General features: G+C 39.0%; 1 protein-coding gene across 3 annotated transcripts; it reads left to right on the top strand.

Moving 5' to 3' along the window:
- Positions 1 to 1,038: 1,038 nt before the first annotated feature.
- Positions 1,039 to 14,614, top strand: LOC116326611 (LIM domain and actin-binding protein 1-like). Of its 3 annotated transcripts, XM_031747957.2 has the most exons (10): positions 1,039 to 1,178; positions 3,925 to 4,067; positions 4,742 to 4,787; positions 8,384 to 8,800; positions 10,443 to 10,497; positions 10,600 to 10,688; positions 11,598 to 11,685; positions 11,828 to 11,859; positions 11,967 to 12,100; positions 12,177 to 14,614. In XM_031747957.2, the coding sequence occupies exons 2-10, from the start codon at positions 3,946 to 3,948 to the stop codon at positions 13,252 to 13,254; spliced, it is 2,061 nt and encodes a 686-aa protein (XP_031603817.1). In that variant the 5' UTR covers positions 1,039 to 1,178; positions 3,925 to 3,945; the 3' UTR covers positions 13,255 to 14,614. The 3 variants fall into 3 exon arrangements, with proteins under 3 accessions (XP_031603817.1, XP_031603818.1, XP_031603819.1); XM_031747958.1 differs by lacking the exons at positions 1,039 to 1,178; positions 3,925 to 4,067; positions 4,742 to 4,787 and adding an exon at positions 7,440 to 7,557; XM_031747959.1 differs by lacking the exons at positions 1,039 to 1,178; positions 3,925 to 4,067; positions 4,742 to 4,787 and adding an exon at positions 8,043 to 8,081.
- Positions 14,615 to 15,121: the final 507 nt, after the last annotated feature.

Raw genomic sequence — 15,121 nt, 5'->3', positions numbered from 1 at the left:
TTTAGTTTAGAAACACATAATCAAAACTTTATAAGCAATAAATAACCCAAACAGACACAAAATAATCAACAAGTAGAACTTATAAATATGTCCCCCATGTTCTTAAAAGAAAAGAGGCTTGTGTGCTCCCGTCTCAGCCTTTTTGAAGTGTGTTATTATAATTCTAATAGTTTCAATACGAAAATGTGAACCAGTTATTTCTTTAAAGTTGCAAGCAATGTATTTTTAAATGTTTTCAAAATAGCAACAGATCCTCATTAGATAACCAAACTGACTAAAAATTCCTCTCATTAGTAGAAGAGTGAGCAAATATGCATTTCTTTGGTAGAGAACACAAATTATTCAACTGAAAAACCGCCACTAACTTAAATATTTCACTTGGCCCCATTTCAGATGAGATCAGTACCCGTAACAGCCTTGGCACAGAGAACAGATAGTACTTTGCTCAAGGACTCATACACTTGAGCAAAATGGTGGAAAATAAAAAATTCAAGCTGTGATCTTCCTTCCTTGTAGCTCATCCAGCTGCTCTTATTTAGAAGGCAAATATCATGCAAACATTCAATGTCCCTTCCCTGACACAACCTGTTTTGACACCCATTACATTTAATAGGCTATTTTCCACAGGCAGGTCTTAAACAGTGGCTTTAGTAATGTTGTTGAGCTGGCACAATGCTATGTTTGACTTTGGAGCCTTGATTACTAATGGTATGTCTCACTTCTGTTTTTACTATTTTAAGCATTTTACTGCATTCTGTGGATGAAGCATTGCATTTTATAACACTAGTACTACACTACTAATCAAGCTATTATGTTAACAAGTCGAGGAACAGTGGCTGAAAACTTTCAAAAGACAAAGCAAAGAAACCCCCCAAACCTATTTCCTTCATGTTTTTCTTCCCTGAGCTTTCCCGTCGCCAGAAACTGTCTCACTCTGGAATTTCTAGTCGCACGGAACAAGAGCTCACCCTGCAAGCAAGCACAAACGCAAAACGCAGGTAGGAGTAATTTAACACCTAAGGTCATTGGTGCATAAAATCACGTGACGTTTGTCTCGCGTACTCGCACTGCACCTTTCTCCCCGGGCCACACCGGGCGGTGACGCAGTGGCGGCAGCAGTGTCAGGTGTCGCACAGGTTTCACAAAAAAAAGAAGTGACTCAACGGAAGTTCGCACAGGTAAGACGAAACCTAAAATAAGGACATAAAACGGGTTTTAATATACGTTGTAGCTACTATCAAAATAATAATGCCTATTTTGAAAACACTGAGGCAGTCGGCGACTGTTTAGGTCGAGATTTTGAATTTTATTGTCAAGCACGTGTACATACTTCTTCCTCCTCCTCGCTGTCTTCCAGGGAAAATGCCAAACCAGCCCAACAGCTAAGCTTGTACTCTTAAGCGTAGTGACTGAGCTCTTTCATCTAAGTGAAACTTACTTTGAATAAAATTATGAGCGTTTAAATCTTTGTTAAAGTGTAGGTCTATAGGCTAACTATATTAGCTCGCAGGTATAACCACCATCTTACTGTTGCACCTGTAATTAAAGTTTTTTTTAATTCACTAGACGCGATGCCCCCTGAACAGGGCTGCCGCTCTTAATGTCGCGTCTGTTGCTCGCCTCTGTGCTGAGTCTTCACTTTAGACTCGGTTATTTTCGTCTGAACAGCTGATTTTGTGGTTTTGGTTTTAAGAATAGTTGCATCATGGTTCGTTAATGTGTCAAACAATGCGGACTCCTCCTTAGTTGTTACCGTGTTGTGGTTACTTGTTGTCACGGAGAACTTTAAATAAGGGATAAAGGTCAGTATATAAACGGGTTATTGATAAGTTTCTAAAGATTCTAGTTTCTGTATTTTATTTTAATTTCAAAAGCGCACACACCAAATCTTAGCTTTAGTTCTTTTCAGGCTTTGTTTAAGATGTATTATCCAAGTTACCTCTGATTTAGTCGGTGTTTCTGTTGAAAACCTGCACAAGTAACACAAATAGTAATTGTTAGAATTGTGGATCAGTTGGAAAAGGACAGCTAGGAGTTAATGATATAATCCAGAGATGACAGAGTGACAGTTTTTGAAAGATTAGATTATTTGTTGTCATACTAAAAAGCCATTAAACTGACTTGCATTATGTTTTATTAAGTGCTTAAACAGTAAAAGCAGTTTTTTTTCCTTTCAGGTTTCCATATAAGGTTGCTAAACAGGAAGTCAGAATTCTGAGCATTTGTTTTGCATACCTATGAACCATTTCGTTCTTTCCTTTGTATTAGTGTACAGTTTTCTGCTTCCTGTCGACGAGTGGATGACCACGTACATGTAGAAAATCTCTCTTTCTAATAGTAGGGATTTGTGTTTGCTTTTGAATCGTAGATGTCCTTTGTATTTTCTTTGGTTTCTTCGGGCGTGTAGTGTTTAAGGATATGCAAAAGAGCGGATAGGCGACTTTAAACTGAGATGACCTGTATTATCCTTGTGGCAGACTGGTAGCTTGTCTAGGGTGTGTCCCTACCTTTCACTCGCAGTGCATGCAGGTATGGACTGCAGCCCCTGGATAACCTGCAAAAGAATCTGCAGTTTAAAATGATTTTCAGCACAGCTATCAAAATTGAATGAAGAAGTAACTGACTACAGCAAAATATACAATTAATCAATTGATAAACTGACTTTCCTGCCAGGCTTAAACATTGTAGCATTAACAAGTAGCCTCTCGGATGTAAGAACCTCATAAAAGGTTATTCTGTTGTGAATCTCTGTCTCTCCTAAAAACTCTAACACTAACCTCAGAGTAAATGGAATTAATTATATATAACTGATTAGAAATACATCTTATAAATATGTAATATGTGCAGTCATGTTTAATCACGTTTATCCAAAAGTGATTTCATGAGCACCAGCTGTATTGGACTATTTTTGTGTCTATGTAGTCAGTGCTATGGCGAAATTCAGTCCAAAGTCCTCACACTATGCTTGTCCCAATTATTGCTTTGCATCTAAGTGATGATGTAATAGGGACGCCTGAGTGAAAAGGTCCAGCTAGGAAGATAAATGATTACTGACTGTGCAGTGATTTCCAATTTATGGCTTTATAACATACTGTCTGAGCACTAAACCAGGGTTTCATGGGCTAACGTTCAGCTAATCCGTCCCTGCTGACTTGGAACACTGTATCAACAAAGTATGGGTTTGTCAGGGCATTATTCATGACAAAGAAGACATTTCTGTTTGCTGGGAATGTGGTTGTTGGACCTTTATGAATGTTGGTTTTGTAAGGACAATGGGCTCACGCTCAGCTGTTATCAGTTTGTGTTGCTGTCTTGCAATCAAGCGGCACAAGCTGGAGAGCAAGTTTGAACATGTTGACTTGTGTGTTTGCATCCCACACTTCATGTGCCTGTACTCCGTCATATGTATGTCAGGAGCGAGAAAAGATATCTGACAGAGCATGTCATAGGCCTGCACATGTATTTCGAGCGCAAAGTTTCACTCTGGCATAAATCTTCTCAAGAGGTTGTGTATGCCAAGAAAGTGGTGTTGCTGTCAGATAACTTGGTGGACTGATAGCAAATGCAGATAGGAAGATGGAGTGTGTCACTTTATTTCCATGAAAAGCAAGAATTCTTCATTCAAGTGTCTAATAGAGGGAACTAGAGGACGGGCCTTGCTGTTAAAAAAAAAATATATAGTTTTTCTTCTTTGTGACTTTTTCCCCGAAGATGGAGAAAATAGGAGACAACAGAAACATCAGTAAATCAGTGCAGCAGAATAGTCAGTTGCCCACTAAAGACATCCCTTAACTATAGATACATGAACTGTAGTGTTGAGATGCCTGAAATTGTTTGAGCATTAGTGTCAGAAGCTAAGAAATGCAGACTGTATTCTAATACACATTTCTTACATTAGGAGTATTTGTGTTTTGTTTCTTTTAGGTATTTGGTTAATTGGCAGACATGGAAAGTAATCCATTCAGTCGGAGGAACTGGGCGGCACAGTCCATGCGTATCACTGCGAAGGAGCTGTCGCTGGTCAGCACCCGAGGGAAAACCAATGCCATTGCAGAGCGCTTCTCCAAGTGAGTAACACTGTGTTGTCAGTAATATTTGCTGTACTTTTAAAACGACCCTAATAGTAATGAAAGCTTAAATATACACTTATGTACTGAAAACTGAATCCACGTAGACGACACCCTAATACAGACCTATGTGATTTGCTCTTGTGGTCTCTTGATCTCAGTCACAATTTCAGTATTCTGTGTATAAAATTATTATTAATAATTATTATAAAAATTACTTATATTTGAGTTTTAATTAAACTTTATTGAATAGTCAAACTTTAATTGTTGCTGAGTGCATTACATGTTAAACATTTTTGTTGTTAAAAACTAGTGATCACTGATCTAGAGTACTTACCAACTAGTTGATGATGTATGGAGAAGACCTCTTAATATTTTATGATTTATTGTTTGTGTTACACAGTGATAAAATAATGCTATAATACTATATATTTTCTGTTAAAGGTATAAAAATATAAAAGAAACTAAATTAAAACCTTATATAAACACAACAAAATTATATCCAGACAAAAAACAACATTAAAATTAAATTCAAGTCTATCACTTATTGAGTTTACATTATTTACATCTCACAAGGTTCTTGAAGGAACAAGTGGGCCTTTTAGAAAATTATGTGTATCTGCTTGTTATTGTTTTGAATCACTAGATGTCAGTGTTGTTTCTTTCTCTCTCAGGTACCAGAAAGCTGCTGAAGATTCGAGTGCAGACAAGAAAAAGGGAGTAAGTACTTCTCTGAAGCTTTCTGAACAGATGGATAGTAGCAACATTTCATTTTCCAGTGACATCAGTTTAGAGTCATTTCTATTTTACCATGAGTTAAATAGTTTTGTGCAGCTGTTCCTGAATTTAATACATGAAAAAATAGAAAGAGTTCTCACATAAAGATCATCACGTCTTGTTTACAGCATTCTGATAATCCTGTCATAATGAACGGCATGATTAAATGATGTTTTTGCATGCAGCACGTCTTGCTTCATTTGCTCAGCATCCCCTAGTAATGGTGTTCAACTAATTACAGTATGAAGAGTGCACATGCAAACACACACACTCACCATGCCAACACACTGTCTGGGCCAAATGTCTTGTCCTGGCTTACATCTCATTGGCCACTTGTTGCGATGGGCAGGCTATCAAGCCCATAATCCTACTTTAGTGTAATCCCCGTGCAATGTTTCCAACTGTAGGTTAGCTGCTTTGTCAGAAAGACTGGCAAAAACCTGGACTGGGATTAAACCAATAACCCACCAGCTAATACCATGAAGAAATATGAGGTATTGTAGCCATGGTTGTGTATAATATCGTTATTGTTTACCAGTAAGGGTAGTTAGCTTCTTTTTTCTGTGTTTAATGATATGACTGGTAACGAGGATGACATCAGCCTTTCTTCCTCTCCCATAGAAACATGATGTGACTGCATTAGACAGACACTACCCTGTGTTATTTTGTTGTAACGTAACTGTAATGAAACACTGCTAGTGTAAATAGTTGGATTAACCACTGTTTTCTCTAACTTATGCTTTAGACTGAATCATTCTGGTTTACTTGTATGTCTGTGAGGTAGGTCTACAGCTCATGTACCACAAAGTATCTGAGGATAATAGTCATCTCCACGTGTGTCTGAGACAAGTTTGAAAGAGCAGCATAAAAAGGCCATCTGGCTGTCTGCTTGTGTGTGTGTGTGTGTGTGTGTGTGTGTGTGTGTGTGTGTGTGTGTGTGTGTGTGTGTGTGTGTGTGTGTGTGTGTGTTTGAGGTGGGAGAAGGGGGAAATAAATAATCTGTCAGATAAATTACATAAAAAATTGATAACAATTTTGGTGCATAGTTATGAGGGACCAAACGATTAAACTGCAAAGAGTAAACAATGTGATATTATGTTAATATTCACAGATTCAACAACAAATGGTTACAATAAGAAACTGAGAAATCATTTTTTTTCCTTACAGTTTTTATCCTTTTGTTTGATGTAACAATTCAGTATGAGAGCAACTTATTCTTATATTTTATATGTTGTAATTTTTTGTGTGAGGGGGATTATTGCTTGGCAGGATCATCTATCCAACATGTATTTTCCTCCTGCAACCAGGGAATCTGCAAACAAAGCCTGTCAAAATGGTCTTTGTGGTGTCTGATGGTGTAGCTGTTCTCAAAATATTGATGAAGTGAGTCAAATTCAGTTGTTCTGATAACTCTACACAGTCCTTGTGGCTTAAGCAGTATTAAGCAGAAAAAACTAGGGAAGAAGAAAGAAATGCACTGGGTATAGGGTCTTGCAGTTTCAGCTAGTTTAATACTATGCTATAATTAGTGCGAAATATTCGGCAAGTACCTTTAAATTCAGAAATCAGTGGCAATCAAGGCAACTGTGTAATATTCTGTGATGTGGTCCTTCTGACAGTGTTCTGATGGGAGAAAGCAGGTTTAACAAAACATGAATCTTTAATCTGAACTTTTGAAGTGTAGTTCCAGTTCCAGAGCAGCTGGATAATTAGCCAAGGCAGCTCTGAATAGCTTGAACCTGGTTGAAGTTCATCCACAGTGGCCATAAAAAGCCCTTTAATTTGTGGAACTCTGATACTGTGATTCATCATAGCAGAGGGGAAATAAAAAACTCTATTTTAATACAGTGAGTCTACGAGTATGAGTGAGTTCCAGTTTGAATCATGACATTTAACTTAAAGCGTAAGTTAATGTTGTGATATTTATTATATTTATTTATATTATTTATATTTATAGTATAAATATAATAAAGGGTGTCTATGTTCAGACTGATGTAAATTCTTACATGTCAAGCGTAACATTTAAAAAAAACTTGTTCAGCAGTATATAATTGCTGCCTGTATTAAAAAACTAATTTTCCATTAAGTCTCCATTGAGTACTACCGATGAATCTCAAAACTCAATAAATATACACAGTCTCCAGTATGATATGAAAAGTATGACAAGAATGTTCCACCACAACATCACAAGTCATTGTTAAGCTATTTCATTTTTTACTAAGAATTTGTTGATGATGACTTAGAAATCTGTCTAAAAGTTCTGGTACAACCATTGCTGTTTTCTAATAACTTTTTATTTTAATGGCTGTGTCCATGTTTTTAAATTTTGTCTTTATCCTAAGACTTGTATTATTTAGTCTGGTATCATAAATCTCATAGATACGGTTTTTAGTCGCATTATCTTGATAGATCATTTGGGATTGAAAGGCTGTCCAAGTCGTCACAGTTAACAAAGAGTTAACTTTTCCCTGATTGAATCATTTCCTGCTCTGGTTTCCTGGGTATTCTGACTCTCTCTATTTCACTTTCCTGCTGTTAAAGGGGCTGGACTAGCTCTTACAAGTAGATCTTGTCTTGCTGCTAGCATCCGGGAGGGTTCTGCCTCCCACTATCTGTCTGCACTGTGACCTGTAGAGGACCAATCAAAGGACTCCCACATCTCTTGCTGTCTAGTTGTGGTTACACCTCGTTCGGCCACTTCATCGCATTCAAGGTTTACTTTCTTCCTTTTGGCTTGAAAATCAAGAGCCAGCTCCATTACTTTTCAGTTATTTATATTCCTTGTGGTCTTGCCTGACAAAGACTGTCATTGTGCCTTTGTTATTTTGTCCCTGCTTTTTTTTTTACAGATTTCTTCTTTTGTCTGTCTGAATGTCAATTCAGCTCTTTTTCAGGTGTACCAGATTCATTTTATTCACTATGGCCGAGGTAGTGGTGTCTAGTAGTGGATGGGGTTTTGGTTGTAATCTCTACTTTGGTTTGTTTTATTCAAGGAGATTTAATTAAGTTTAATTTAATAATAGCATAACTTGTTTAAATGTTCACACAGGAAGCTTTGATAGAAAAGTTCATGTTACAAGTTGATTTCTTACCATTCTCACATCCTCTTTTTTTCCAACACTTTCATAATTAAGGAAGTTCATGCCTTCTATTATTGTGCCATGCTGCTTGCTGCTGTCTTCCTGTCACTGGTGGTAGCAGATAAGTGGTGACAAGAGTTGCCGTCAGTGTCTTTGGGTAAGGTAGAAATTGTCATGTGGAAAGGAATGCAACTGAAGGATCTGTCTCAGATATCTCCATCTTGAGCCAGCTGTTAAAATTCAGCAGCCACAGCATAATATTTATTTCCTGGACCAACTTTGAACAGCTGTTCACCTAATCCTTGGGTGAAGCCAAGTTCAGATTCAGGCATTTCCTTTATTCCATTATATGGGACTGTGGATAATAGTGTATGCGTGTATAGTTTAGCTTATACACAGTCATTTTATGGTAAGCATAACATGCTCAACATTAAATTTCTTCTCTTGTCTTTCTTGCAGTCTTTTGAGAGTGGAACAGTAGCCCTGCGATCTGGCGGCCTCAGTGTTCTGAAGAAGCGCTGGGAGCAAGGAGGAACCGGTGATCAGGACAAGCCTTCTTCGGTTCCACCTCCACGCCAGCCCATCTCCCGCCACAGGCCTCATACCTTGAACAGGCCTCCTTCCGTTACTGAGCCTCCGGTAAAGAGTCCTGGCCCACTGACAGATCAGGGAGGTCAACACACAGCCAATAGTGTTCAGCAGGCCCCAGCAGCTCCAGAGATTGAAGACCAGAGAGAGATGGAGAAGGAAGAGATGACGACTGAAAAGCTTGAACAGCACGTTCCAACCAGCCCGCGTGCCTCTTATGAAAAGCCCAGAGTGCCTTTGAACAACCTAAAGATGAAGTTTGAGAAAGGAGAAGAGCCCACGGAAAAGGTAAAATATTTTGGTTTTGATATTCCTGTAGCTGTAGCTGTGGTCACTGTATCCTCAACACTGCTAGAGATCACACTGGCCTGGATAAATAATTTGTATGAGGATCTGAGGGTAAGGATTTGGTACTTTTGGGTAAAATGATTGTAACCATAATGCTGAGTCAGACCAGTCTTGTGCAATATTAGAAAAAAGACTGATGGCACAATGTTTCCCACATGTAGTGAGCTCCATGTTGCCTTCGTGACCATAGTTAATTGGTACATTTAAAAAAATCTTACATGCTAATTGCTTTGCTGCTACAATCTCTGTCCAACAGTATACTAGTGACTTGTAGTTCATAAACGGAGATAAGAAGCTCTGAGTCATATATTAATGATTGATAAAAACCTGTGACCATCATGTACGTGCAGAAATACTCAGTGCTTAGTGTAGTTTCTGCAGATTTTCACCATCCTTCATATTTAGATTGTTTTAAATGCATTACCCATTTTTACTCGGTTTCTTCTGTTTTCTGAAGGAGCGCTTGTCCGTGTGAATTTACCCTTGTTCTCCCCAGCACCACCCACTCATCTCTATCTTTCATTCATTCAGCCCAAAACAACAAGCATGCCACTCTTTATCTTCTGTAACAGAGGAATGCAGAAGCATTCCTGACCTAGGGCCGTCTCATTCCTCACAGGATCCCTTCTGAGGAGCAGTTGTCTTTATCTCACTTTTTATTAGCTGCAGTGTGTACCCTGCTCTACTGGGATTTTCCCAGTCCTGGGAATCATATTTAATTTTTTTTTTATTTCATTTTGTTGTGCAGCTCTGTATACACCATTTACTGCAGTCATGAAACAACCTATAAAATCAAATGAACTAAGTCCTAGTGTTTTTCACTGCTAGTAAAGAAGAAATAAAATTTATATTACTAACATTTAAAAATTAGACTGGAGCCTTTATAACTGGTTATATAACCTTATAATCAAATATAGTCCAGTGCACCCTTTGCCCCTGTCTGGCTGCAGCTTTCAATATTTTAATGTTCTAGTCGGTGTTCGATTTGCATGGCAGGGGCGGTCTGCGAGACAACAGGACTCCAAAGTTCCAGTGAAGCAGTCTGAAGAAATGGCTATTTTAATTGGTCCAAACCAGTTCATGTGTGTAAAGGATAAGTGGTGCGAGAAACTGTGTGGTTTTCTCATTTGTTTGAGTAAAATAGGCATATTGGCACACAAACACACACAGCTCATTCTTTAGTAGAGTGGAATAATTTTGGTTCTTTGCCCGAATGCAAACATGTGTTTGGTTCTTTTCAGCCACATGCTGCATGGCTGTCTCTGCAGATACCACTCTGTTACTGCCAGGTATTCACTGGATGCCTGGAAAGCACATCAGCTTGATTTTGTGCATTTTTTACTGCTGAGTTCAATATCTGCTGCTCAAAACTTGCAGCTTGTTTGGGTTTGATCCAGTCCTACAGGCGGTGTGACTTTTGACCACTTGCGAGTGACAATGCTATGAATAAAAAGATAAATGAACTGATTTAGGCCACAACTAAAGGCAGGGGAGGAGCAGAAAACAAATTTATGCTTAAAAGTTCATAACTTCACCTTCATAAACTGATCTTCAGAACCCATCAGTTGTTTTATTCTTCCAGGGTGGCAGAGCAGCACTTCGCAGTACTTTATCAGATGACGTGGAGCAGCAAAGCAGTAAGCAAATATCAGTAGCATTAATGAAATGCAGAAAGATTTGGGTTTAATGCAAAACAACCTCAGGCAAGGCACTTACTTTGATCCTTTCTTCTGCTTCAGGTCGCCCTGTGCTGAGGCGATCATCATCTCTGAAGGAAAAGATGGCCAAGTACCAGTTTGCTGTTGCTAAACAAGAACAGACACATTCTGTGAGTTCATGTAATAAAGAGGTTCACAACAAAAACAGTGAAAATCCCAGTAATTAAAAGATTACCTCGTATTTTGGAGATTTTAAGAGAATTTTAATGAACATGATTCAAAGTGATCAAAACAACAATCAAAGTCCAACATTATGTTACATCTTACTCGTACTGAGTTGGAGCCCCTTTCACTTTCAGAGCTGCATTATTTCTTAGTGACAACAAGCTGCTGGAAAACTTCCTCCGAGATTTTTGGTCCATGTTGACGTGATAGGATCACACAGTTAATGGATATTAACTGTGTGGATATATGAGCTCATTGTCATGTTCAAGAAACCAGTTTGAGATTGAGTTTTGTTACATGGAGTTTTATACTGCAGCCGTCAGAAGATGGGTACACTGTGGTTATAAAGGCATGGCCATTGTTAGTAACACTACTCAGGTGCTGTGGTGTTTTAATGATGCTCCCTTAGTACTAAGGAGCCCAAAGTTTCCCAAGAAAATACCCCCCACAACATTACACCACCACCACCAGCCTGAGCTGTTTATACAAGGCAGGCTTGATCCATGCTTTTATGTTGTTTACCCTACCATCTGAATGCTGCAGCAGAAATACAGACCATGCAACGTTTCTCAAGTCTCTGCTCAGTTTGAACTTCAGCAGGTCATCGTGGCCATGTTTACATGCATAAATACATCCAGGTGCTGACATGTTATTGCCAGCAACTCATCTAATCTTTCCCACACAGAAAATGAATTTTATCATTCAGCACAGACCATTTATTCTACCTTGCTTTTGTAACTCATGCTTTTTATCCCTTCTCTGAGATGTTTACCTTTCTGTACCAGAAACGGGTGGAAATCTCATTGTTTATATAACAATCAATGTTTCTCTCTTCTTCTCTCTGTTTCCTCCAGGTTTCGGCCCCAAAACAGGAGAAACTAGATGCTCCAAAAGCATCTGCATCTGAAAATGAGAAAGTCACGCCTGTGCCTGAATGCAATGGTTGGTCTTAGAGGATACAGTCATGTGCAAATTTCATTTTTACTGTGCATATTTTTATTTAAAACATTGGTGCTACTAGTCTGCTTTACCAGTCTTAATAATTGAGCAGCAACTGAGCTCGTTTATGTTCTGTCTGTTTTAGGGGACAGCACGGAGCAACCAAAATCACCGCGGGTGAGTCACCACAGCGAACAGTAGACATGCACATATCATCAACTTAAAAAAACAAAAAATCAGCCAGTGTTAATTATCAATAAAGCTGACTCTATTTATGTTTTTAGAAGTTTCGCCCAGCAGAGAGGGAGACGTGCATCGCTTGTACGAAGCCAGTGTATCCACTGGAGAGACTTATGGCCCATCAGCATGTCTACCACAAAAGCTGCTTCCGCTGTATTCATTGCAGCACAAAGCTTAGGTAAGCATTCACACCAGATGCTTCAACTTCTATATCATAATCTCCTCTCACGTAAATATTCCTGTCTGTTTTATAGTCTTGCAAATTATGCTTCTCTGCATGGAAACATCTACTGCAAGCCCCATTTCAACCAGCTCTTCAAAGCCAAAGGCAACTATGATGAAGGCTTTGGTCATCGGCCTCATAAGGAGATGTGGGAGCCGCGAGTTGAGGGAGATGAAGATGTTGAAGTGGTGAAGCAAAAAGAAGAAGAGAAAACTGCAACAGTGAATAGTCCAGCTGAGAGTGCCTCAGACATGCAGCCAGTCCCAGATGGAGAAACGTCTCCACAGGTTAAGGTTACAGATCTGACCGCCTTACTGGAAAAGCAGAGTCGCAAGCAGACAAATGTGAGCTCTGCTGAGAAAGCTCAGTCAGAAAAGCCAGCTGAGAAACGCAAGCTGAAGATCGACTGGCCTCCCCGGACGGGTGAGCGGCACACCGGGACAGAATCCCTTAGTCCAGTCACAGAGGACATTGGTTCAAGCCGACCCTGGAGAGCCAAGTGGCCTCCAGATGATGAAGCGCCTTCAACTTTCCAGAGCTCAGAGCGCGCTGAATTGAAGAGCCTGAGGAGGAGCACTTCTCTTAAGGAGCGGATTCGGCCTTTTACAATAGCAGCCAAACCCAAGTCCACAAACCCTGCAGGTCCTCGCGAGCCTCGTCGCCATCTCAAATCTCTGCAGGATTGGAGAGCATCTTTTGAGGAAAAAACATCTTCTGAAGAATCAACCAAGGAAAATAAGCCAGAAGTCCAGCAGGAAAAAAAGCAGGAAAAGAAAGAGAAGATGTCTCAGATGCAAAGTGAAGATAAAGAGACCATCTCTGAGGGGGACGTGGCGAGTCACGTTGAGAAAAAGAAAGAAAGAGATGAAGGAGTAAAAAGAAATACAAAAGGAGACGAGGCGGCTGGGGATGAGGGCTCTTTGAGAAGCTCGTCTCCTGATATGCCAGTCAACCTTTCTCCACCATCAAAGCCAAACCAGAACCGCACCTCCCAGGATGTGGGCTTCTGGGAAGAGGACAAAGAAGGAAGTGATGCAGAGGATCTGAGTGCAGAGGATATAATCAAGAAGAACCGCTATTATGAAGAGGAGGAGGACACTGAGTCATAGGAGTACCTTACAATTTTACTGTCACTTCCTTACACCTTAAAACCCCTTTTCATATTCTCAGTTTATACGTAGATTATAATTTTAGCTTTGCCAGATTTTATAGTGATGCAAAAGTGTGTAATAGAGTATGCTCATTCATGCATATTTATATATTAAAAACTGCCTTATGTTAACAGTTAATAACTTTAAAATACAACATTTTGTTTCCCATACTTATTTTCATTATATAGTTTAAACATATCTGATGTATCTTTTTTATGACTGATGATGATACTGGAAGGCTGGCCTCTGTTAAATTGAATCATTGACTGTGATCATTATGTGCAGCGTGAGCAGCATATTATGTGTAGGAGGTGTATCCACAATCTATTATAATTTATGTGGCACTTAATAGTACTCTTTAACTACAGGGAGTACCAGACTGCATGCAGCCAAACGGTCATAACGTGCAAGAAACAGTCTAAATATCTGCACTGCTAAGATGTCAGAAAGCACAGATATCAGAATAGGTTTTACACTTTGGTTTAATTTCAATAGTAAATTAAAGAGAAAAAATTAAACAGAACCTGAACAATCATGTGCTTGATAAGATTTTAGCTTATCTCCATACAACAAAAGCCTTGTCTTCTCTCAGGGATGAAAATACTGTCCATTAGTGTCAGTACTCCCTAATAGCCGTCCCTTTATGTAATTACTCTGATTCTTTTCTTCTCTGCAAGCATCAGGCATATTGAAATCACTTAATTTTCCCAATCAAGTGTCCTATGCTAGCTGGAGCCTATCTCAGCTACCAAGGGGCGAGAGGTGGGGTACACCTGGACAGGTCGCCAGCCGGACGCAGGGCTCCACATCTCACTATGATTACGTTTTGCTTTTTTTTTTTTATGTAGCGTGCATCTGAACATTCAACTATCACAAGGCCAGCTGCTTTTACTTGGTTAAAGTAACTAGATCTTTAAGTATACAGACAAACAAGCAAGTGAAGTCCAACACCATGCTGCTGGTTGATTTTTGCTTTGATAGAAGTACAATTAGAGCTACAGTGGCATATCAGAAAAGGCTTCCCTTAGTCTCAATCATAGCTGAAAAAGCTTCGATATTTTAATTATTTGGAGCTTTTTGATCGTGATGTTACATATTAGAATATTTTTATTATTAATCACCATTGCCATTTGCCACAGTACAGAACTTTTTCTGGTAGGAAACCTTTCAGTTGCATACCCTTGGGGCCTTCTGATTTTTTTTGTTTCATCCTTTTCAAATGTAATCCGGTTTATACTGCATGTTCACACTTTGCATTTTATATTGGTGGGATGTATGTTTTTAATAAATTGTACAATAAACCTTGGGTACCACAGTCTAAGCTGTCAGTTCAATGATGGATTAGAGCAAAATTGACTCTTTTAATGTATAAACTACACAGGAACACAAAGGTTCATCTAGACCTTTACTTGAATTCACCAATTAATCCATTACAGTACCAGAAACAGCCAGCGTTCTTATCTGAGCAGCTCTTTGCTGTAGACCGTTGTGTCATGGTCTTTAATTTTATTCAGTTTCAGACCAGTCAGAATACATCGTCGTTCTTAATTTATCTCGAAATGAGTGCTATTGATGCTGGCAAGGTCGATTTCCATTTGAGAACAGAGAATCTGTGATTCACAGTGAGCCAAAGAAAAAGCTCTAACTTGTGATAAATATGAACTTTATCCTTTATACTGAATGAATAACATCCAATGTTTACTGTCATCTTACAGCTTTGCTGTTATCTAACCAGTGTAGGTGGTTAGAAAGATATATACCTTAATCATCCCATAAATGTTGTGCTTATCTGAAAAACATTAATATGATCTCCATTTGAAAAAAA

Source organism: Oreochromis aureus, linkage group 5, assembly GCF_013358895.1.
Source record: "Oreochromis aureus strain Israel breed Guangdong linkage group 5, ZZ_aureus, whole genome shotgun sequence".
Classification (NCBI taxonomy): domain Eukaryota; kingdom Metazoa; phylum Chordata; class Actinopteri; order Cichliformes; family Cichlidae; genus Oreochromis; species Oreochromis aureus.
This window is presented reverse-complemented; position numbering and strand designations above follow the sequence as displayed.